The 25682-nt window shown below is 40.4% G+C and overlaps 1 protein-coding gene across 1 annotated transcript in view; it reads left to right on the forward strand.

The window, feature by feature from the left end:
• The first annotated feature begins 13655 nt into the window (after nt 1–13655).
• BTAF1 (B-TFIID TATA-box binding protein associated factor 1) overlaps nt 13656–25682 on the forward strand; it is a 109271-nt gene continuing 97244 nt past the window's right edge. Inside the window, exons 1-2 of the mRNA XM_065407237.1 lie at nt 13656–13960; nt 25108–25231. Coding sequence (XP_065263309.1) covers nt 13947–13960; nt 25108–25231 — 138 coding nt within the window. The 5' untranslated portion in view covers nt 13656–13946. The remainder of the gene's footprint in view (nt 13961–25107; nt 25232–25682) is intronic.

Genomic DNA, 25682 nt, shown 5'->3' on the forward strand with positions numbered 1-25682 from the left:
GTCTCAAGTTGGACAAGAAGAAATTGAAGCACCCAAAATCACTAGCCACTTCTAAAAATTAAGACTTTACTTTTTATTGGTCATTTTATCACTGGGAAAGGGGATAGGGGCAGCTAGGAATGTTGTCCCAGGCCTGGGTTCATCAGGGGGACCTACCACTTCTCACCAGAGTGAACAGCAGTTTGTTTAAGATGCCTGCAGTACATACAGACAGAGGCAGTGGCTAACAGACAAGCTCTTGTATGCAGCACCAGCCCCCACTGTGTGCCTCTTCTCAGAGGTTCCTGTCCAAATAGACTGCTACTTGCTCTGAGGGCTAATACATGGACATCCTGGCACAAGGCAGCCTGAGGCAAACCTACAGGCCACCTCTCCTTCCTCTGGACTGTTAGAGAAGACCCACAAGACACAAAGAGAACCATGGGAGAAGGCCACCTTGATACAAGCTCCAAGTTTTGCGAGGGAGTTCTTCAGGTGAAGGAGGAGCGATTACGTGACCCTTGGGGTAAGTTTGTTGTGTGTGGTGTGTGTGGTGTGCTTGCTGCTTGACTGAAATATACCATCTGGTCTGTTTGTTTGGGGGACCCTGTGCTGAGCCTAGTGGCCTGCTAGGCAAGGCTGAGAGCTTCTTAACCAGGCTTTGATCCCTAAGTTCTTTAGCACCCATCAACCCTTAACCAAAGGGTGGGGCTACTTAGGAAGACCAGGGCTTTAAAGAGCCCGCTTCTAAGTGACCAGAGGAGCGATCCATCATTAGAAACATAAATAGCTGGGTTTGCAATGACTGGGAGAACCGCATGGTGACGTGCCTGCCTGGTGCAAAGGTTGCGGATCTCTCGAGACATCTAGAGAGACTTATGTGTAGTGCTGGGGAGGAGCCGTTGGTTGTGGTACATGTAGGTACTTTTCAGATTGGAAAAGAGATGACCAAGGGGGGATATGACAGAGGTCTACAAAATCATGACTGTTGCGGAGAAAGTAAATAAGGAAGTGTTATTTACTCCTCATAATACAAGAACTAGGGGTCAAATGAAATTAATAGGCAGCAGGTTTAAAATAAACAAAAGGAAGTATTTCTTCACACAAAGGCACAGTCAACCTGTGGAACTCTTTGCCAGAGGATGTTGTGAAGGCCAAGACTATAATGGGGTTCAAAAAATGGCTATTAGCCAGGATGGGCTAATGTCCCTAGCCTGTTTTCCAGAAGCTGGGAATGGGTGACAGGGAATGGATCACTTGATGATTACCTGTTCTGTTCATTCCCTCTAGGGCACCTGGCACTGGCCACTGTCAGAAGACAGGATACTGGGCTAGATGGACCTTTGGTCTGACCCAGTATGGCCGTTCTTATGTTCTTAACATTTGTTCTTCCCCTTTCTTCTGAAGTGAGAAACAGAAATGGAGGGACAAAGGGAAGGAAGTAACATGAACAGAAAGTGATAAAGGAAAAGGGGGGGGAATTGAAGTAGAAAGAGAGAATGTGTGAAAGGAGACAAAGAGCATGAAAAAGTTGTGTGTATGTGTGTAAGGAGTGTTAATGTGTAAGACAGATGGGTGTAGAAGGAGAGAAGAGGTTACAGGCTGGAGGCAGAGACTCAATGTAATATGTCACGGGCCTCATAAATCCCTGACTGTGGCTTTGTATTTAAATACCATGTTGATGCAAAGACTGGTTATCAAAAGAATACAGGAGCAATTCTGACTTCTACCCCTCCAACAACAACAAAGTAATGTGGAGATTAAAAATAAGAATAGCCTCCGTTTAATCTTTAAATTTAGTCTACATGTAGTGCAATATCCTGAAGATATTCCCTCCAGATTCCTGACCCAAATTTCAAAAACCAAACAGGACTCCAGAGAATCCACCTCATAATTTACCTTGAACCTAATGCATGTTGGGACCAGATTTTAGGATTTATGGGCCTGATCCAAAGCCCACTGAAATCAGTGCTGTGTGAATACCACAACTGGTCAAAAGTGAGAAACGTTGTGAAGTAATTTTCTTTTTGCAAGTTTAAAACAAGAATGATTTTTTTCATTATTCAAAATTTTTTTGTGAAAATGTGTACCAACATTTTTCAAAAGTAAAAAATGTTTATTTTGAAATGTTTCATGTTTCAGTTTTTTGTTGTCTTTTCCTTCCCCTTTCCTGTTCCCACTGAAAAGAGGGAGGTGGGAATTATAAAGCAAAAAATCAACTTTCATTTTCCAGGTTAGTTTAAAAAAATACAAAAAAACCAAAATGATTTTCAAGAAAATTTCCAATTTTGAAAAAAAGACAAATTTTCAATAAAAATACCTCTTTGTTCAAAGTTTCAATCAGCTCTAGTGAATTCCTGTGCACTGCAGATTAGGCTACGTCTACACTACAAATTACTTCAGTACAATTTATGTGAATAATCCACACCCCTGAGCAATGTAAGTTATATCGACCTAAGCGCTGATGTGGACAGCGCTGTCAATGGGAGAGCTTCTAGAGGAGGCAGGAGGTATTAGAGCGTCTTCACCAGAAGTGATACAGCAGCACAGCTGAACTGGTGCAGCTGCGCCACTGTCGCTGCTGTAGTGTAGACATAGCCTCAGTTTATCTCACTATGAAGTCTGTGTTTTGATTTAAGAATCCCTAATACCTTGGGACACAACATGAAGTTTCAGCACTTCTGGGTTGAGGTCAATCCTGTACTCATATATGGGGTCATGCTCCCAGTGATTTCAATGGGTGTTTCACTTGGGTATAGACATCAGGATTAGGGGTGAAAGTATGGTCCTACCATAGTCAATAGAAGTTTTGCCACTGACTTCAGTGGGGCCAGGATTTCACCCCCAGGTTTTTCACTTTCTCTGCCACATTATCATGTGCCAGTCTGGACAGACTCCACTCACTAGGCATAGATTACATAGTTGGGAGTTGTCATTGTTGTTTTTTAATATTTTAAGAGATATAACTGGTATCAGGGAACAAAATAATCACAAGAAAATCTTGGTTCTTGTTATTAGTCTCAAATCAGATAAATCAAGATACATATGGCAAAACATATCACAGCTTGATCTGGCTAGAATTAACTGTGTTGTATGTGTTACAGAAGAAGACATGATGATCACACTTACAAAATATGATGATGTGTTTCTGGCTGATAAGACAATATTCTCTCAGAGGCATCCATATAATGTTTAAAGTTATTTCTGGTTAGTATCTCTATATTCATTTGAATTATTTCAAATAAGTTGCCCAACATCAGTGTGGAAAAGCAAGAGGAAAATATAAATTATTATTAAGTATTTTAATACTAACATTAATATATTGGTATTGATAATAAATTGATCCATATCATTGGAGCTTTTTAATAACAGGTTAGACAAACACCTGTCAGGGATGGTCTAGATATGTGCAGGAGGCTAGACTCGATGACCTCTCTAGGTCCCTTCCAGCCCTACTTTTCTACGATTCTATGATTTGTAAATGAAATAGGTAATGATCCCCTTTCACATACTTTTTAAGTATTAGCTTTGGAAATATATATATATATAAAATGATAGTTAGTGGTGAATTAACTAATCTAAGATTAATTCAGCTGTTAAGGTTTATAGGGAATGTAAATTATTGGCTGAGTGAAGCAAGGTCCTATACTCAATTTGATGACAATTCTCTGTCTGTTTGGATGTAATATTATAACTTTTGAATGCTACATGTGATCAATTCCAACATTTCAGGGAATGTTCCAGGCAGAATCCTAAGAAGCTTGGGGTTTGGGTGAAAATTGAAAAACCAGAAGGGGAAAATGGGGGACACATGGAGCCCCTTGCTTCTGGTTAGCAGACCCAGCAGCTTCAACCTGCTCCATAATTGACTCTAGATCAAAGAAACCATTGATGGCAGCCATTAACATCTTCCAGCATAACAATATCACCTATCTCAGCTCTGCCAATGGTCCCAATACAGTTTACATAGTCTTATTTATTTTTTTCTGTCTGAGAAATAAGTTGAAGGGAGAAAGGTAGGTGGGATGGCACACAGGGGTGGAGGATGGAGGGAGCCTGGTACGGGGGAGGGAGGAATGGTGGGGATACACAGAGCCCTGGCATGGAGCAGAGGAAGGGAATGGGGTTCTATTGCCGGAGCCTCTTGTGGGGAAAGTACAGTTCCCCACAAGGGGAACCGGGTGCATGCAGCCCCTAGCAAGGAGGGGAGAATGAGGGACCAGGCTATGGGGGAAGTAGGGAAACAGAGTCCCTGGTATGAGCCAGAGGGGGAAATGGGACACACTCAGAGCCCTTGGCACAAGGGAGGGGGGTAAAGGAGATTGCAAGGAATTCCTAAAATAAAGGGGGATGGGAAGGTGGCCCACTCGGAGCTTTTGGGGGGGGGGCATAGGGTGATGCAAGGAATCCCCAGTGTGTGCAATGAGCTCAGCCTACAGAATCTCTTGAATTATAAAAATAGACCTATTATTTGTAGAGAAAAATATTGGAAAAACGAATCTCCACTATAAATTCCTATGCCTGCAAATTGTTTTGTACTGTTAGAATATAGTTTAGAACATATTTATTTTGTAGAAATGAATTTGTAACCAAAAAATGTGCAATTTACTTGAATTTTAATAAATGACTCAAAAGCCATATCACACTAACCCTGTAAGAGGTTGCCCATTAGACACTCAGTTATTCAACTCCAGGCTTAATATTTGGATATAGTGACACCTCTAACTCCCATTCAGATACTCCTCTATGTAACTGAGAAGACCTCAGTCACCTGCCCTAAGGGATTCTGGAATGAGGTACCGGTAAATCATTTGTTCCTAACTCAGGATCCAAATCCACAATATTCAGTGCAGATGTGCACTTCATCATTCCGTACCCCCCAGAGGAACTCTCAAGGATCCTAGCTGGTTGTCCCCCACTTATTCTCTCTATCCTCCACTCCACATTGAGCAGGCCAACTATCTTGCCACTCCAGTGTCACTGCCAATCAAACAAGATGATCATTTCCTTTAACCACAGGCCTAACCATGTTCTCACTACAGGGTTTCTATCATGGGAGAGCACAAGCTTATTAGTCTTTGCTTAGGACTTGCTGAGTAGTTATATGTGAATTATTAAAAGCCTTTGTAAACTGTGTAATAACCATGGGAGGTAGTGGAGAGAATCAAGATTTAATTCTTGAAGATTTTAGAGTATGACAAGAGAAACAAGAGTTCTCCATCAAGAACAGTCCATATGGATCCATGCACTTGGGATAAGCATAACTCCAGCATCTTCTAGAAAGTAGTGCCTGTTGGGACCACTTCCCTATCCTCCCTTATCAACCTTATATATATACACACACAAAGGGTATTATTATATATATTATATATAAAAAAGGAACAGTGGCCTCCACTCCCCTTTGGCACCTTTCGATGACTGAAGGTGCTGCTAGTGTGAAACAAACTCAGTATCCTTAAAGCTTCACTTATCTTTGTTTCCATCCCATTTGGTGCTATTTTACTAAATGCTATGTTGAAATTACTCAAACTTCCAATATGTTACAATTATTATACTTGGGGAAAGAATAATGGAACATCTGTGTAATCGTAATACAGTACCGGATTTAAGTAACCATGTCAATTACAATCTATCATTTCTATGTAACTACTAGGGCTGTCAAGCGATTAAAAAAATTAATCACACTTAATTACACTGTTAAACAATAATAGAATATCATTTATTTAAATATTTTTGGATGTTTTCTACATTTTCAAATATATTGATTTCAGTTACAACACAGAATCCAAATTTATTTTTTTATTACAAATATTTGCACTGTAAAAGAACAAAAGAAATAGTATTTTTCAACTCCCCCATTACAAGTATTGTAGTGGAAATTCTTTATCATGAAAGTTGAATTTACGAATGTAAAATTATGTACAAAAAAAGCTGCATTCAAAAATAAAACAATGTAAAATTTTAGAGCCTACAAGCCCATTCAGTCCTACTTCAGCCAATTGCTCAGACAAACAAGTTTGGTTACAATTTGCAGGAGATAATGCTGCCTGCTTCTTGTTTACAATGTCACCTGAAAGTGAGAACAGGTGTTCACGTGGCACTGTTGTAGCTGGCATTGCAAGATATTTACGTGCCAGATGCGCTGAAGATTCATATGTCCCTTCATGCTTCAACCACCATTCCAGAGGACATGCGTCCATGCTGATGACGGGTTCTACTCGATAACGATCCACAGCAGAGCAGACCGACGCATGTTCATTTTCTGAGTCATGCCACTAGCAGAAGGCTGATTTTCTTTTTTGGTGGTTCGGGTTCTATAGTTTCCGCATCTGAGTGTTTCTCTTTTAAGACTTCTGAAAGCATGTTCCAGATTTTGGATGGCACCTCAGATTTTGGATGGCATTGCAGATTTTTAAACCTTGGGTTGAGTGCTGTAGCTATTTTCAGAAATCTCACATTGGTACCTTCTTTGCATTTTGTCAAATCTGCTGTGAAAGTGTTGTTAAAATGGGTATGTGCTGGGTCATCATCCGAGTCTCCTATAAGATGAAATATATGGCAGAATGCGGGTAAAACAGAACAGGAGACATACAATTCTCCCCCAAGGAGTTCAGTCACAAATTTAATTAATGCACTATTTTTTTAACGAGCATCATCAGCATGGAAGCATGTCTTCTGGAATGGCGGCCGAAGCACGAAAGGGCATATGAATGTTTAGGATATCTGGCACTTAAATATCTTGCATCGCCGGATACAAAAGTGACATGCGAACGCCTGTTCTCACTTTCAGGTGACATTGTAAATAAGAAGCAGGCAGCAGTATCTGCCATAAATGTAAACAAACTTGTTTGTCTTAGCGATTGCCTGAACAAGAAGTAGGACTGAATGGACTTGTAGGCTCTGAAGTTTTGTTTTCTTTTTTGAGTGCAGTTATGTAACAAAAAATAAATAAATCTACATTTGTAAGTTGCACTTTCATGACAAAGAGATTGCACTACAGTATTTGTGTGAGGTGAATAGAAAAATACTATTTCTTTTGTTTATCATTTTTACAGTGCAAATATTTGTAATCAAAAATAATAATATAAAGTGAGCACTGTACACTTTGTATTCTGTGTTTTGATAGAAATCAATGTATTTGTAAATGTAGAAAAACATCCAAAAATATTTAATACATTTCAATTGGTATTCTATTGTTTAACAGTGTGATTAATTTTTTTAATCACGATTAATTTTATTGAGTTAATTGCGTTTGTTAACTGTGATTAATCGACAGCCCTAGTAATTACATAATATTAGTATGTTGTAAAATAAAAAGACATCCATTTTAATTGCTGTGAATTAGAATTGTGTGATATAGCAACCCCTTGGCAAAGGGTCCCCTGTTCTTTGCAAACATCTTTCACTTCAGACCTGACAAACTCACTACACCAAGCACATCTTATAGGATATTTATCTGTAAAGACTAACATGCAAGTTATCTACACAAAGCTCGTAACTTGTCAAAGTTCAAAATCACTGTGAGATGCACGAACAAATAATATTTAAGGAATATTGTATTTATATTCAACATATGCTTTAAGGTCTTGGAGTAGAAATTAGGTACCATGAGGTAATGCGTCCCAGTGCTAGCCCATTCAGACAAAGAGGAGTTGTCACCCCACCCTGCTTGGTGGGGGATGCAATGCAAGGCTTAATTATTTAGCCTTGAGCAATATTAAGGCCATGTCTACATTACAAAATTAAGTTGACCTAGCTTACATCGCTATACAGCCACCGCAGTAACTAAATCACTTGTACATGCCTACACTTTACTCGTTGTGGTGGTGGTGCACGTCCTCACCAAGAGCATGTCTTCTGGAATGGCGGCCAAAGCATGAAAGGGAATATGAATGTTTAGCATATCTGGCACTTAAATATCTTGCATTGCCGGATACAACAAATCCTGCATCTTGGCAGGGGGTTAGACTAGATCAGTGGTCTCCAAACTTTTTTGATCGCGCACCCCATCAGTAAAAAATTTTTGAGCACGCACTCCCTGCTTCCGGACGAACTGTCGAAGCAAAAAAACTGCAGAGGATGGGGAAAAAAAAAAAAAAGCGACTCGGACTCCCGGCCGAACTGCCGAGGGAGGGAAAAAAAAAAAAGCCACTCGGACTCCTGGCTGAACTGCCAAGGGAGGGGGGGGGAAAAAGCGGCGCTGCTCCGGCGGCGCTCCTCCTGCCGTGCACCCTGAAGGATCCTCTTGCGCACCCCCTGGGGTGTGCACACCCCACTTTGCAGACCACTGGACTAGATGACCGTTGCGGTCTCTTCTAACCCTGATTCTATGATTGTAAAGGAAACTAAGGAATTAAGCACTATCACAAACTTCACCACTTTTTGGTCTAATTGCAAGGCATGCTTCTTAAACCTGTCTTCTCTAACATAAAAACATAGCAGCGTCTACACTTTAAAAAAAACCTACAAAAACACGACACTGCACATTTAATTTTTCCCATGGGGAGAAGATGAGAGACTACAAACTACATATGACAGAGGTTAGTCACAACACTTAATGTACTTCTGGAAAGTACTTAAATACTACAGTTATGAGGGCAATATAAGAACATATACAGAATAGAATAGAAAGGGAAAGAGAAAAACGAGGTGGAAATTGGCACTGAATTGTGAATTCTGCATTTGATTTTTCCTTTTTTGAATCACAGATACAAACAGGAATAATACTGCTTTCTAGTGTATATATCATGTAAACAAACATTTATTTAGTGCTTGATGGTAAGCTGAATTCTGATTTTCAAAACCTATATATTAGAGTTTTTAACAAGTCTAAAACATATTGTTAGGAACAGTCTTATTGTATACAGCTTTGAAGAGAAATATCAATTGATTTTTATAATTAAATATAATCGTTTTAACATGTTAGTATCTAATTGCAGACTTAGTAACCATGATAGAACCTTCATGATGGTTACAGATTAGCCTTCTTTTCTATTTTTATATATCAACAGCTTTTGGATTAGATGTGAACCCTCTGGCACCGTCTATTCAGCATTTCAGTGTGTTTCCTCATCCTTATCTCCCTGATGATAGAGGTACTTTTCTATTTATGCTATGCATATTTAGTTCGTGCACATGGGAATTACATACATCAAAGTCTTTTTACTGCACCGACTAATGTCCCACTTGCATTGGTTCATTAGAGAAAGAGCAATTTGACTATTAAAGTGAAACAAAGAAAAATATAACCTTATGGACGCTTGAGCTTAAATAATCAAATACTTAACTCAGTAGAAATGTGGCCCATATAGTATAACTTATTTATGTACAAGTTATCTTCATGTCATTTTTCCACAGAACCATCTGGTGCATCTGCACTCTTATAGCAACAAACAGGCCTCACTATCTCCATTTCTCTCTGCTCATTTTTGCCTCTTACATAGCTCTGGTAAACACTGAAAAAGGTGAGGGGAATTCTTCTTCCCCATGCTTCTCCCTATATGCACAATATTAAACTGATTAATTTGTTTTCATATGGGGAGTTCCCTCATTTCAAACATGCCATCCACTCCAAACTGAACTCTCAGATACAGTTTAGAGGTGAGTGGAAAACAGTGTTCCTATCCTGCAAATATTTAAAGAATTCAAAATTTTTCCCCATCTCAAATTGGGACAAAAAGTAGAAAACTTGAAAATATTCGTGAACCAAAAAAAAAATCCCAACCCAACATTTTTTTGTTTCAGATCAATTAAAACATTTTGTTTTGATCATTTAGAAGTTTCTTTTATTTTGACCTTTTTCTTTTTTATAAATCTTTTTTCAGTCTAATTAACTTTATTTTCTAATCAAAAAGTCATTTCTAACTGGAAAACCAGAATTTTTCATGTTGACAATTTCTAAACTTTTTTTCTCAACATTTTTTTGAGTTGGGGAATTTATTGAACTTGACCCTGTTGCATGAACAGTTTTGGTTTTGACAAGTAGACATTTTTGATGAAAAACAATTAATTACAAAACTCCAAACCAGTTGTAATAAAGTTCCATGATCTTGTGCTTAATCCATGTGGGCTGATACTGTCAGGCTCATAAAAGTTTGGAGTTCATAAAAATCATGCTTGATTAACGTAAATATAATTTAGTACCCTTGCTGACACATAAACAGTGGAGAAACTACCAATGGCACCTTTATTAATTAATTATTAATTATGTATTAAACCCTCTAAGAGCCCTAGTTATGGATCAGGAAGAGAAATATAAAGGGGATGGGTTTAAATTTAGTAGGCAATGGGAAACTTTTTTGAGAAGTGAACACCTATACACAAGAGATGAACCAGACTTCTGGCACAGAACTCTGCACACGTTTGGGGATATTATTTCAATTAGGAGCTGGAGTAAAAGCCTGACACAATGGAAGAGTACCTGAATCATACAAAGACATGTGCTAGGGATGTCAACAACAACAAAAAAGGTTTTTCTGCATCCGGTAAATAATAGGACAGAAATTAGAGCTGAGCTGGAAGGGAAAAAGGTGGAGATCAAGGAGGTAAATTCTGGAAAAATAACATATTAAGAGATTTAATAAAAACAGGCTTATGGCCAAAAATTAAACCTAGAATACCTGTATAGTAATACAAGAAGTTTAAATAGAAAAACAGGTGAACTAGAATGCTTGGCAATGGAAGAGAACCTTGACATAACAGGCATACATTAAAACATGATGGAATATATTATTATAATCCCAAATTGGACTGATGAGGCAATAGAAGTGGGGGAGCAGCGTTATTCCTAAAAGATTTCATACAATCTAATGAGATAAAATTTCTGACTGGCAAGGATCATGCAGTAAAATCCCAAACAATAGAACTCTACAAGTATGGTTACACTACCAGTCTCCTAATCAGGAAAAGCCTGTTGAATGCACAATGCAGAGGGAGATCAGAGGCAACTATATCTAATGAAATATCAATAATGAATAATTTCATTTACTGCACATAAACTGATCAAACATCCCAATCAGACATGATTTAGTGAAGCAATTTCTCAACACTTTAAAACATTACTTCTTGAAACAGCTGATTTTACAGCATACAAGAAGAGAGGCTATTCTTGATCTAGTCATAAGTAACACATTGAAGTCTGTTCTAGAAGTAACCATAGATAAGCTACTAAATGACAGTGACCACAATATGAGTTCCATATCCTCAAGGGATGGAATGCACCAGAAACTAGCACTTTGACACTGTACTTTTAAAAAGGGCATTTCAAAAAAATTATGAAACTATTCAAAAAGTCCCTTAAGTCAAAAATGAGGCAATTAAAATTCTTAGGCTATGTGTACACTTACAACACTACAGCAGTACCGGGGTTCTCCTGTTGCTGTAGTTATTCCATCTCCCCGAGAGGGAGTAGCTAGGTCGACAGAATTCTTCCATCAACCTAGCACTACCTAAACTGGAGGTTAGGTCAGCTTTCACACCCCTGAGCAACACAGCTGGGTCATCTTAACTTTTTGGTGTAGTCTTGGCTATAGATTCAGCATGTAGCCCAGCTGAGTGATAGAAGATAAATGTACCTCTAAACAAAGAAAGCAAAAAGACTAGAAAAACATTTGGTTAAATAGCCATAACTAAAGGTTACTTAAACTAAACAGATATTCTTCAGAAAATGGAAATCCATCTTTAGTGAAGTAATAGATGGGAGCATAACCTACAGCAAATAAAATATAAAATAAAAATTAGGAATGCTATGTGGTAATTGAAGAGCTTACAATCTGACAATAAACATGAATAACAAGATTTCTTTATGTATGTCAGAATAGAAAGCCTGTGAGAAAATGGGTTGGTCTACTGGACTATCAGAGAGTAATTGAGGAGGATCAGGACATGGCAGAAATGCTACATGATTTATTTGTATCAGTCTACACTGCAGATACCTATCTCAGACCAAGTCTTTTCAGTTAATAAAGTATCATCAGAGATTGTGATAGCAATAGAGGAGGTGCCAGAACAACTGATAAATTGAGAGCACTAAGTCACCAGGACAGGATGGTATTCTGACAGTCTTGTCCTGATGGAATCTAGGAATAAAGGCCCAGATGATCCACAATGCTATTCATGCGCCTAATTCCCATAGAGTTCAATTGTAGTTAGGTGCTTAAATACCTTTGAGGACCTGGGCCAAAGTGACTGAGCTGCTAGAAAAATATGCACTCTATTATTTAAATCATATCCTATACCAAAGGATTGAAGGTAGTAAATGTTGTATCTCTCTTTAGAAAAGAGGTTGTGGGTGGTGATCTTGGAAATTAGCAAACCTTATGTGAGACTGATAGTGGGCACCTGAGGAAAGGTTTAGTAATCTACCACAGATATTAAGACAAATAAATTATAACAGGCAAAAAAAAAGAGCTATGATTGGTGGAACAGATTGTTGGGCGGAGTCATAGTAGCCTTTAAAACTGGTTCTGCTTCACACCTTACTTAATTTGCTAAAAGAAAGTTGGGGGGAGGGTGTGAGGCTGTGTTACATGGAAGAAAAATGCAATTTAGTTCAGCTGAATATCAAATACAGCTCTGATTTTATCTCTGGCATTTATAAGGTAATTCCTCTTTACAAAGGGAGTGGAATGAGCTACAGATATGGAAACTCAGTCGTGGCCTGGCTATTTTGGGAACTGTTGCAGGTTAATAAATAATTGTAAGTAAATCCACCGGGTCTTGTTATTGTATCCCAGCCTCTATTTTTCAGTGTAATACCCACCTGTATGTGGGAGGTGGGGTGAGCGTACATCAGTGTCTTACTACTAGCTGGATGTATTTCTATAAACTGTTTGATTTTCCTGTAGCCACCAGCTGCCCTCTAAATGTCGAAGGTGGGAAGGTTTTACCTCCCCTGACCCCGCTCAGCCACTGAAGGGCGGGCAGTAGGTAGCGTGCTGGTGACAGGAGGGGTCCTCGTGCCAGGGCACGAGTGGGAGGCGGTTGCTGAAATATGCCCCAGCGCTAGGGCCCACTAGCTCAGCAACCGCCCTCAGAGGGCGGGCAGGCAGAAGCGAACCTGCGCGCACCTCAGAGAGTCCGGGCCACACACTCCTGTCTAGCAGCGGCGCCACGCACCCGCCCTCCCTCAGCAGGGGGCCGTGACGGCGCCGTGCGCACGCGGCCCACCAACTCAGGCGGGCGCAGTGCATGCTAGGAGTTGTAGTCCCGGTGGGCCTACCACGCTCCTGCCGCTCAGCGTGCGCTATAGGCAGTGGTTTGCAAGCAGAAGTTGTGGGGACGAAGGCTGATGCCACTGCAGGCGAAGGGGGGAGTGATCTCTCCCGCTCTAGCCCCACGGAGAACGCTGCGGTTGAAGTTATGGGGTAGATGTAAACGGCCTGACACATTTTGGGGATTTCCTCTTCCCCCCGACAGCGGATACGATCCGTTGAGTAGGCTTCCCTCTACAGCTGTGTAAATGGTACGGCCCGCCCCCCTCTCTCTCTCCCCCTCCCCCGGCAGGCGCGGCAAGTTCCATGATAGAGTCTGCTCAGCCCCATCCCCCAACTCTACGCTCCCTCCCTCTCCACTCTTAGAAGCACTGTTCCCATTGGCTGCGGCTCGGTGCTTTTGCCAATGAGGAAGCGGCTATCATGGAGGAAGGGAATAAATACAAGATGGCTGCTCCTATAAAACCAGGCGTTGGGCTTCTCCCCAGCGATGGGCGAATAGAAGCTTTAACCGATGCTTTGAGGCCGTTCCACTGCCACCACCCGTACTGCCACCACCCCCGGGGGCTAGTGGGACTCCGCCGGCCATCAACGCGCTCAGCCGCTCCCTATCTTTATCCGCTGGGGCCGAGGTCGGAGTGTGGAGCCTGAGAGGCCTAGGCCAGGCCCCTACATCCTCCTTCCTGGGAGAGCAACGGCGGCCCCCGCCTGCCACCCCGCTGCTCTCATCCAACCGGGCCCAGACTCCCTCTGGCTATGGCGGTCTCCAGGTCGGTATAAGCCCGGAGGGGGTGGGGGAAGTGGGCGGCAGCCCATGGGCCAGAGCCCCCAAGGCAGCCTCTGCTGTGTGGGGCTGAAGAGGTGACTCGCTCCCGCTTCCTAATAGCCTCATTAACCTCTTGAGGCCCCACCGGGGTATTATCCCGGCCCATCAGCATGCGCCACTTGCGGCCTCCCGTGTGTGCTTCTGGTGCTGCTACATGGCCCTGAGCGCGGGCTCAGTCCACTGCATGCCCATCGGCTGGGGTAACTGCAGCCCCAGGGGCAGACAGAAGCCCGTAGCTCATGAAAGAGTGTATGAACCCCGATCCCTCCTTCCTGCGATAAGGGTTTTTTCCCCATCCAACATCTTATACACCCTGTCAAAGGATGTACATGCCACCCTTAAATGTTCATGCCGAAGGTTGGTGGAATCCTGCCACATCAAAGTAGCCCACCAGTGTACTGGCAGCGATGATGCTGGCCTCCGGAGGTGACAGGAACCACTTTGCTTTGTCTGCCTCCTAGTATGCTAATAATAAAATCATAGACTTACACACAGAGAAGGATTAGGGAATCCTGGCTCTCTAGCTCCTGGGTGGTATCAATTTAAACATGCGTGAATCAGGGTGTGCTAGTGTTTAAGGATACAACTTTTAATAAAATATTTGTATATTATAAAATTGACTATAAATCTCAATCATCCTTTGAACATAGGAAAAACTTCACAATGGGGTGCTCCCCCCTGCCCCATCTAACCATTACCTAGATGTTGTGACAGTGGTGATGAGATTTGGGGATAATCTGCATAGGTGGTACCCCTCTACATTTTAAAACTTCTGTAACAAAAGTGGATCCTAATCCAAAGATGTACATTAAGTAGGTAGCGAGGGAGGTTCATATCTTTGTCAATACATCATCTGATCTATTAGAATATGTGAATTTCATTCATCACTGAAAGCTGTTGTGAAACATGAATTCAAGCCTGTAATATGGATAACACCAGTGAGGCCAATTGATTTGACATGAGAAGCTTTGAGGTTGACAGTGTCTCATGACAATTTTTTTGATTATGTTCTCTACTGTTCCCTTCAAAACAATGGTTTTGTATTGGGTTTTTGTCCTAAATTGGCCATATGAATTTAAAGCACTAGGAGATTATTTTAACAACCAACCTTTCTGCAGTTAAATTCTGCCATTAGATGCTAAATGTCATTTCCAACACAGCAATGTTATAATCCCTTTATTTTTGGGGCAGTCACTGTAAATTCTTCTGTTACTCAAAAATTCTCTAATTACTTTATTTGCAATGTTGCAGATCACTGGAATATTAAGAATTAGCTGAACAGTTGATACATATTTTAAAGCCTTGTCTACAATGAGGATTTGCTTCTGTTCCAAACTTCAAATGCTTCTAGTCGAATGTGTTCCCTGTGTAGACAAGGCATATTTTGTAATTTCAGTGTTAACTTAGAACAGATTTATATATATATATAATATGTCATGTAGTTTCATTTGTGAGACACACTTGTTCCAATGGAAAGCTAGGCAGTTACACCTCTACCCCGATATAATGCTGTCCTCGGGAGCCAAAAAATCTTACTGGGTTATAGGTGAAACCGCGTTATATCGAACTTGCTTTGATCCGCCGGAGTGCGCAGCACCGCCCCCCCTCCCCCGAGCGCTGCTTTACTGCGTTATATCCAAATTCGTTTTATATCGGATCGTGTTATATTGGGGTAGAGGTGTATTTCCAAAACTGTGACTAGTTGAACAATACCATACAAAGTTTTATCCATTGTATGCTGTAAAAAGACATTAATTCCACAGAAATTAGTGGAATATTTGTGAGAGACAGTCCCAGGAAAGTTAGTAAGGAATCACTTCAAGAGCCAAGTAGTGTAAAGGAACTGCATATTTTGAAACACTTGTAACGGTTTGGCTGTCCCTGTTGTCTCCAATGTTTCAGTCTACATGCAAAAGTGATACTGTATAAGTTTGGCCTCAGCAGATTCTTACAATAGATACAGCAGAAACATCACACAACACAGATCATATACAGTAACTCTTGTTCTGACAAGTGACCTTTCCTTGAAGTTAAATATAAGAACAGGAGCATTGTAGCAGTCTGTATTACACCTGACAATAGAAAACCATGTTTCCAAGAGTTCTCACTTCTGAACCCAGAAGTTTCAGCATGCTTTCCTTTCAAACTTGCATGAATATATAAATCGTTGGTGTTGATTAAATTAGGTTTGGTTGCTTAGTGTTATGGTCTTTACAAGCTTCATTTATCTTGGAGATCTGAACTCTCCCTGTGGATAGTTGTGGTTAAAAGTATGTTTTTACATATGTATTAAAGAATCAAGATTAATGTTCAATTTTAACTATAAATAGAGGGGGCGGGAGAAACAAGTCTAGCTGACTAGGATAATACACGATATTAGCCTTAGGGAAGTTTCTGGCTAACTTAGTCTTAGAACCTTATTTCACAAATGAAATCCTATTCCTGTGTTTGCAGCTGATCTGCTTTTATATTTTCCTATACCTCAAAAACAAAAGATTGTCAAGTACCTTGCCATACATGTGAAGATTAGCTTTGAATGGTGGTTGAATGGAAAAACCTTCCTAAAATCTTGGCTTGTCAGAACTAAACTCTGGACAGATGGTGAAAATCTGAGAATCTGTAAACATTTTTTGTCAAAACCAGAATAGGGTCTTATAATGCTGCTATAGCTAAGATGCATTTGCTTTGTTAAAAAAACATAAAATAAATTAAAACATGGCTAGCACTTATGGAATAAAGGAAACGGCTTTGGGGATATTAGTCCATGCTAGTGGATGAGGGGTGGTGTGTGTCACCAGACTCTCTACTGTCTTCTAAAAATTTTGCTTGTGGCAGAATCTTATTTTTAGAGTCTGCTGGCTATTTCATTGTCTTGGTTTATTTATTTATTTGTTTATTTAAAACAAAGTAGCAGAAGCCCCATAACAAAAGGCCTTGCTAGATAGTAAAACACAGATTGTGCCATATCTCCTGCAATAATACACAGACAAGTAGGGGCTACCCAATGGATGTCATCCCCAAGAATAAATACAAATGGGTGTTTAGGCAGGGTAGCCTTCCTCTCAGGAGACAGACACATATTGCTACAGTGCCCCCTTCTCCAATCTCCAAGAATAAGCCTTGAACAGGGATAATTTGATGGGAATTCTCTTCTCTCCAACTTCTCCTTCCCTATTAGCTGTACAGGGCAATGTATCTGGGTAATAGAATTGTTTCTTGGTAGAAACAACCAGTGCGATGGCAAGAAATTTGTTCATCCTCTTCTCTCTCATTAGGCTTGTACACAAATGTGAGCATGGTAGGAACCCCTGCTTGAGAAAGGAATTATGAACTTGTGGAATTAGGTGGCTCAAGATGGGGACTAATAATGGGATATAGCAAACCCTTTCACCTTAAAGTCATTTGCTCAAATCTGGCCCCTGTTATAGTGACACTCATTATGATGTGATGATGGTTTTGGTGCTCTTCGTGATTATAGGTTGCCTAGTGAACATTTGCACATCACAAACCACTATCACTGCAAAAAGGACACTATTCAGAATTGTTGCTGGATTTCAGCAATGTCTAAAGTATGTGTTGGCATCAAGATTGAAAGGGGACACTGCCAGCTAAAAAGTTAATTAAGATATTTAACTAAAAAGTTAAATTAAGCTATTTTCACAAAAAATCCCACGAAAGAGCCACTATAATTAAAAGAGTTTAGAGGGAACCTATTTTTCATTTTCTTTTGTATATTCAAAAACACTTTATATATCATTGTTTCTTCTGCTTAGTCAGTCAATTACCCCCCAGAATAATGGGGAAATCTGCACTACACTGGGAGGGGAGAAGCAACATCTTTAAAATAGGAAAATGTGATAGTAAAATCAAAGAAAGTAGCAGAATGACTTTGTTACAGGTATAATACCTGCCCCTACCTTTAACTCACTTCATGAAATTGATTAGCTTTCTAGTTGTGTTCATTTGAAATACTTTCTTACCTCACTGGGGAAAATATGAAGCACTTTAATAAGCAAGCGTGGAGAAGCATAAGCTGCTGCTGTCTGTGCTATACCTGGTCAGTAAATAAGACACCAGTTTCTGGGTTTTCAGTATAGCTTCCTTCAGTTGCACCCCCCCAAATTGGGACCATAGTGCAGGACCCATATTCTGAATAGTTACGAAGGATCCTGATAGTAAAGTCCCTGAGAATGGTTCATATGCTGGTCCTGGCAAGCCTTTATAAGGTGTGAGGCTGTGTCATATAAGAGTTCCTAAGAATAGGTAACCTTGTTGTGAGCTCATAAACATCTAAAATTTCAAACTTAATATATCATTAACAATCTATCTCTATCTGTCCCTCTCAAGGTAACCCAAAACCTCCAGTAAAGGCCTGAAAAATCCATATGCTTGTAGAAACATTGTGTTGATGGGATTATCAGTTCTGGCAGAACATAAATTTACTTTACAATTTTTTTTTTTTTTTTTTTTTAGCCTGTGTGGTTGCAGAGAACCTTCCAAACAGTGAATGTATGCACTGCTGACTTTCCAAGTCTGCATGTCGTTTCATTGCTGCTGCTCTTCACTTTCCCAAGCAGCAACAGTAGTAGAGTGGAATTGACAGACTGGGGTCAGGTTGATTGCCATTTAAGAGCCTGTGAGTATTGGTGAAAGTTATATTGATGTGATTCTTATTAGTTTCATCAATACCCCAAGCTTTAAAATAACAATGAAACTGACCTGAGTCTTGTCAGTTCCACTCTACTACTGTTGCTGCTTGGGAACGTTAAACAGCAGTATAGGCAGGCACTCTAGTACTAAAATCTTACTAACGGAGACTGCTAAAGTTGTGGAAGAACACTACTGCATGGCACTAGCCTCAGGCAGTTGGTAAAAGGATAGAGCAGTGGAAGTACCTCCCTTCACCCCCTCCCCCCAATATAGCAGCAAGGAGATGTGAAACTTCTCAGACACCTCTTAGTCAAAGACTGATATGAAAGATGAAACTCCTGAACAGGATCCAAGGCTAGAACCCTGATAGGAATTCCAGCAGCTGGAGCTGGGATTCTCACCAGGGTGTTGCCCATAGATCTTGCTGGTATATCTTTTGTATCGGTATCTGGCTACTAGGTGTTAATACATTTTTGAAGCCCTGGTCTAATGACTATTGTGCCATTTTGTTGCTTTTCTGTGTCATTTTTGCAACTTAATTGGTCATATATATGCTTCAGTTAGTTCTGAAGATGCGTTCTGAGATAGAAAGTGTATGTAAATGATGAAATTTGCATTGCATTTATAGTTCTAAGAAGGATCAGTTTTTCTTTGTCAGCTACATTGTATATTGTAATAGATGGTAGCATTTTGGGGGTGTGTGAGTGTGTTTTGCATGTAAAGGAATCGCTTTATTTGTTTTAGAACTGGACATTGCTTATTAACGCTGAAGAGGTTTCAGATTGCCAGAGTTATGAGCCAGGCAACTACTCTTCTTATATATCCCTCAAAACACTACTACAAAGCCTTACATTTCTTACAGTAACTTACATTTCTCTTCAGTAGATGTTTTGTGTGTTGGACAAGAAATACACTAAACTCTTTATACCTTCTGCTTTCCATTGTGAGATGTGTATCTGAAGTAATAATCCCTTCCTGTTTACTTTTGACTTCTTCTCACCCTCCAAAAGTCCCTCTCTTCATGTCTGTCTCTTTCTTTCCTTTCAAATTTAGGGCTTAATTCTGCAGCTCTTTCCCATACAATAACTTCTTTTTAGAGGCCAGTAAAACTTCTTGTGAGTATGTCTTTGCAGGACTTGACTGTAAGGGCCTGTTTCATCTCTCATTAAGGCAAGGGGACAAATTATAGTCACTTAAATGGGAGCTGGCTCAGGTCCTAAAATAAGCTTCTTGAGGCAGGGACCTTGCCTACTTATTTGATTGCAAAGCATCATGCTAGCTTGGGGATACACTTTGTATATACATGTCTGCAATATACAAGTTATAGTTATACAAATATTTTAAATAAAGTTAAGGTTGTACAGTGGAATAGTAAAAAGTGAGGCTGCCTGTGCTTATGCATTACAGCAGTCTTTAATTGTTATCCTTTTTTTTTTTTTTAACACATGATCCCTGTTTCATTACATAAAATTGATGACTTTGTGCCTGACATAGTTGTGTTAAACTGTTTGATAGACAGCAACAGAATATGTTCTGTTATGACACAATGTGTAAGCAGTGAAGTGAGGAGGCTTGCCTTATTCCATACATTTCTATTTCTCTCTGTACAAATAGTCATTTATATTCCACAATCTCCCAACCTATGAAAAATGAAATTCCAAGCAGTTTCATGTACATGTCTCAGGATTACATTGAATGTGCAGACATCAATTTTGTGAAAACTTTCTTTTGCTGACACTGGTACATTGGACCATCGTTTGTTTTTTATCATCTAATATAATCTGATGTACATATGTTAAATAGGACTTCTTAAAACTCTTTAACTTGTCCATATCAAATTTTCACCAGGACATGAAAGGCACATTTATGGCCTCAGGACTATTCCTGCCAAACTTAAGTTTCTATCCCCTTCCTGCTTTTTAGTCAGTTTAAAAAAAAAAAAAATGCTTTCTCCCCACTCCTTCTATACTTGAAAATGGCTCAATTTATTTGGGTGAAACTTAGAGGAAGAAAAAAAGCATACTAAATTTCAGCAGTGGTTTTTAAGACATGAATAACAGCCGTGTAACATTAAATATAGGCACTGCAATCGGTTATTTCTAGGCAGCATGCATAGTGGATGTATTTGTCCCTCAATATTTTAAGTTTTTAAAAGGCAACTGCTAAACACTTACTCTAAAATATATTTATTACTTGCTACATGTGCTGAGCCACATATCCTGCATTTTATTTTTTGCGGGAGGCCTGTGGATTCCTTTGGTTTTTGCTTGATACCCTTGTGTGACTACACTTTTCTCTAAAATTATACCATTTTAGAAGCTTCTTAAGTTGCCATCTACTCCAAAAAGCAACAAAGAAGCACAGAAGGGGACGCATACAGTTCCAAAAACAAAGGACTTTAAAGATTGTGGGCTTCTTTCCTCAGAATGTATTTAGGGGGGGGGGGGGGGGGAAGCAGAACGTACAAAACCTTTATTTTATTAACACTTGAACATCCTCCTTTCTTATTGATACTTTTAAATAAGCCTTAAATCAGCGGTTGCAGAACAAATGGAGATACCTGACAAGTTCAGGGAAGTGAACAAGGACTTGACTTAAAAAGTTAAATGCTTTACTGTGATATAAACAATGTAAGTGCAAACACATAAAGGGATCATGACTGTTCCTCTACCATTGAAATGCAGATGTCTTTGGGGAAGAAGGTAGCAGCCACTACAGTTGCACAAACAATTGCTTAGGGATGTCAAATGAAGGAAATGATTAAATTGTGGGTGAATTTGGCAGATGGACTGTGATTACATTAAAATTAAGATATCTGTAGAGGGAGGCCAGTTCCATTATTTTTTTTTATATTTATATATATAAAATTCACTTTAGAATGTAATATTCTATTTTTTCAAAGCAGTTCAGAAATATCTTTGCTATTATTTCTATCTGTGTGACACTTAAGTTTAGTTCCCAAGCACTCCCTTTATCTCTGTTGCCTGCTCATACTCAAGGCTTCTTTTCTGAGAAAAACACAATATCCTCCTGTTCGGTTGAGAATTTCAGCTATAATCACAAGTGGTGATCTTGTTTCTGCGTTGTACCTGTGCATTTAAACTGTGAGCTGTTTTAGGGGAGAGTCCTATTGTACATTTATGGTGCTGTTATAGATAGGAGGTTGCTTCTCTGTAGCTGAGGTAGGGTGACCAGATCACTGACCGGAAATATCGGGACGCGGGGCGGGGGGAGCAAAAAAAAAAAAGCCGTTTTGCAGGTGCCGGGGGAATTAGCAGGCCCTGGCTGCGCCGTGGCCCCGCCCCCCCCTCAGGGCCCCGGGCACATGCGGCACGTCCCACCGCCCTGCAGGGAAGGAGCCACTGGAGCTAGAGGCGCGGGGCTCCGGACCCTGGCAGCGGAGAGCGGCGCAGGGCTGCGCGAGTGGCCACGTAAAGTTTATCGGCTGGGGGGGGGACCCCGGCCGGCTCCTCGCCCTGCCCTGTAGGGGGGTAGCATCCCCGCCCCTTGCCAGCATGTTTTGCCGGCCGCCGCAGGCCAGGTAAGGAGCTGAGTCCCCTCTCTTGTCCTGGCTCCTCAGCTGAGCTGCATTCCTCCTCCCTCCCAGGCTTGCAGCTGTAATGCTGGCACAAGCCTGGAGGCAGAGGGTGGGTGGCCAGCTTCCAGTTCCTGGAGCTGGTGAGTACGGGCACCGGGCGGGCAAGGGGGGCTGGCAAGGGAGCTGCTCCCCCAGGAGGGCGCCATTGACTTAATTGGGAGGAGGATAATGGGTTTGGAGGGGGAAGAGAGAGAATGTTCCCCCTTTGTTAAAGTTTTGCAGCTTGGAAAAAAATATTATTCTCCTAGACCACGGGTCGGCAACCTTTCAGAAGTGGTGTGCCGAGTCTTCATTTATTCACTCTAATTTAAGGTTTCGCTTGCCAGTAATACATTTTAATGTTTTTAGAAGGTCTCTTTCTATAAGTCTATAATATATAACTAAACTATTGTTGTATGTAAAGTAAATGAGGTTTTTAAAATGTTTAAGAAGCTTCATTTAAAATTAAATTAAAATGCAGAGCCCCCCGGACCGGTGACCAGGACCCAGGCAGTGTGAGTGCCACTGAAAATCAGCTTGCATGCCGCCTTTGGCACGGGTTGCCTACCCCTGTCTTAGACCTTCCCAGTGAAAGACTTGTGTTCTTGAAGCTGTGAGATCAGGGGTTTAGTTCTGGATGTACAGGTATAGGTGTTACATAGAGGCAGTAGACTCTCCCTAGTCAGGATTGGAATTGGGCTTTAGAATTTTGGGGGATGGGCCATGATAGTGGTTTCTTGTGTAGTGATATGACGAATTCTTGTTTTTTCCTGGAAGAGGAAGTGGTGTGATCAGGCTAAACATTCTTTGAGTTTTTGGAGAAAGGCTGGTGGTGTCAGATGCTACCGGTGTGGTGCTCTGCTTTCTCCTATGTTGATATCACTCGGCTGTGTGCGTGTGTTCCCTTTGTGTGCTGCCCCAGCTCTGTGCAAATAGCTGACACAGCAGACCCGAAGAGAACCCCCAATAACCACAGAGTCTAGTAAGATGCAAAGTCACGTCGACTATGTTTATTGCGACCTTGGACACAATTGCAGTTCCCTGTAGGTTTCTTAGCCTAACTCAGGGCATACTACGAGAAAGTGCCTCTTGGCAAGGACCCGGCTCAGTGGCGGGACTTTCCACTGCCCCCGTGGCTGGACAAAGATATCCACTCAGGGATGCATTCTTATACACAGATACAAACAGTTACACATCACTCCTGACATATTGAGGTGCAACCCCTCTACGCAGCAAGGTACAACCCCTCTACGTAGTAAGGTGCCGCCTCTCACCTTGTACATGTTGGTTCGATCAGAATAACTCTATCCATCATTTTACCCTTTTGCCCCTGTCATTGGGATGGGTCGGCCTGTTCCTTGTTGTGTGTGGAATGTACAAGTATGCGAATGTTCTGATATCTGGTGTCCAGTACCTTTTAGGTATGTCTTTTTGCAGCATCAGCCCTTTCCTTGCCAGCTTCTGTGAGCAGGGCCTGCCTCTGGCTCACAGCTTAACTTTGCTTTATGTTAGCAAAGTCTTGACCATTACTTTAGTTCAGGCCTTAGGCCTCATACCAGGCCTCTGATACCAAGATTTATATCTCAGGGCCTCCTCTTACTACAGGCTGGTAGCTGGAGGGACAGATAGGGTTAAATGACATCCTTTTTGAGGATGTGGAAGATTGGAGATGTTTTGGATCCTCATCTTGACAAGCTAATGTAGGCGAGCTTCATATTTTATTGTAATTTATGACGAGTATTTTTAGTGATTTACTCATAGTGGGTTTTTTTTTTTTTTTTTTTTAAGGGCAGAAGGAACTATTTATTATCTAGTCTGCATATCACCTCTGTAGTACAGACCATTGATTTTTCACCCAATAATTCCTGAATTATACTCAATGTCTAGATGAACTAAAGTATATCTTTTTAGAAAGGCTTATAATCTTGATTTAAAGACTCTAAGTGGTGATGGAGTGTTTATCACATCCCTTGGCAAAGAGAGCCATTGATGTGCTCCACAATTAGAAATAATTTTTATTAGTAAATCACAGACACTTCCATTCTTAAAAAAATACTGTAGGAAAGTTTCATAAAGAAACTACTTATTCTTACAAAGTCCAATCTTTTTGCCTTAAATGTTGCCATCATGATGCCTCAGCTAACAGTGAGGTAAAGTATTATTCAGAAGACCTCATGTTTTACAGTACTTGTTGTGCTGTTACTCCTTTGTTTGACAAAAGTACCTCAAAGATTCTATTGGTTTGATGCTTACACATCTGGCTACTCAGCTAGGGGAAGAATGAGAATGATGACAAAACTGGCATCCAAAAGAAAGGCAGAACTTGACATAATGGATTATAAATCTGCATTTCAAGCAAAAATTTTAATGTAGAATATTAGGGTTATTTCTATTGGAGTCTTGTCCAAATGCACTTGTGTAATAGCACTTCTCCATATCACTGTTGGGATATAAAGTGTTACTGAAGTTCAAAGGTATTTCTATCCTGAAATAGAGAATTTCCATCCTGCTCTGAGATGAGCAACTAGTTGATCATGACTATAACTTTGTGAATTCCCTTTTAATTCTCTGCAGGTTTATAAAAAGAAGTGGATAAACTGTAACTTTTGTAATGAAACATTTTTTACTCCATTTTGGATTTGATCAATGTTCTGGTTTATTCTCAATTAGAAATTCTTTCAGAATGAGTAAACTTTTATTACTAAAAACCATAATTGCCGATCTATTGGTCTATATCTTGTCAGTTCCCAAGCAACCAACTCCCCACAAATTGTCAGTTTTGCGGTTTGATGGGATTATGTTAATGGTGTTAGCCAATCAAATTCTGCAAGTATAAGCATTCAGCATTTTTTTCATCTGTGTAGGCTTGATCGTCTCTTCATTTTACTGGACACTGGTACCACACCGGTAACAAGAAAAGCAGCTGCACAGCAACTTGGGGAGGTGGTGAAACTCCATCCCCATGAACTGAATAATCTCTTATCTAAAGTAAGCATTTGTTTCTTAATGTAACATCAAAGCCTTGGCAAATAGAGAATTGAAATGAGAATAAAACTAGATTTGTTTTTTTGATACTACAAGGAATCCTTATTTGGCAGTCTCCTGTTTTTAGGAGACCACCTAAAAGAATCCCCTAAATATATTGAATACTATTCTGCTTCACTCTTAATTAGAAGACCACTTCCATTAAACAGCTAATTTATCAGCCTTTGGGACGGTCACTTCAGACTGGTTTCACTATGTATTCTAGATATGATTAATTCCTAATTTGTTCAACATGTGCTGTAATCTGGAAAGAGAAATTTAACTCTTTTCAGTTTCCCGCTGTTGCCTCATTAGTTCAAAACTTTGTTGAGCTACGTGTTGCAGGATTAAAAGTGATTAGTAGCAGGGTGGCAACTAGATGATTTTAAAGGACTGGAAATGAAATTGAGATTTT

Source organism: Emys orbicularis, chromosome 7 (genome assembly GCF_028017835.1).
Source record: "Emys orbicularis isolate rEmyOrb1 chromosome 7, rEmyOrb1.hap1, whole genome shotgun sequence".
NCBI lineage: Eukaryota > Metazoa > Chordata > Testudines > Emydidae > Emys > Emys orbicularis.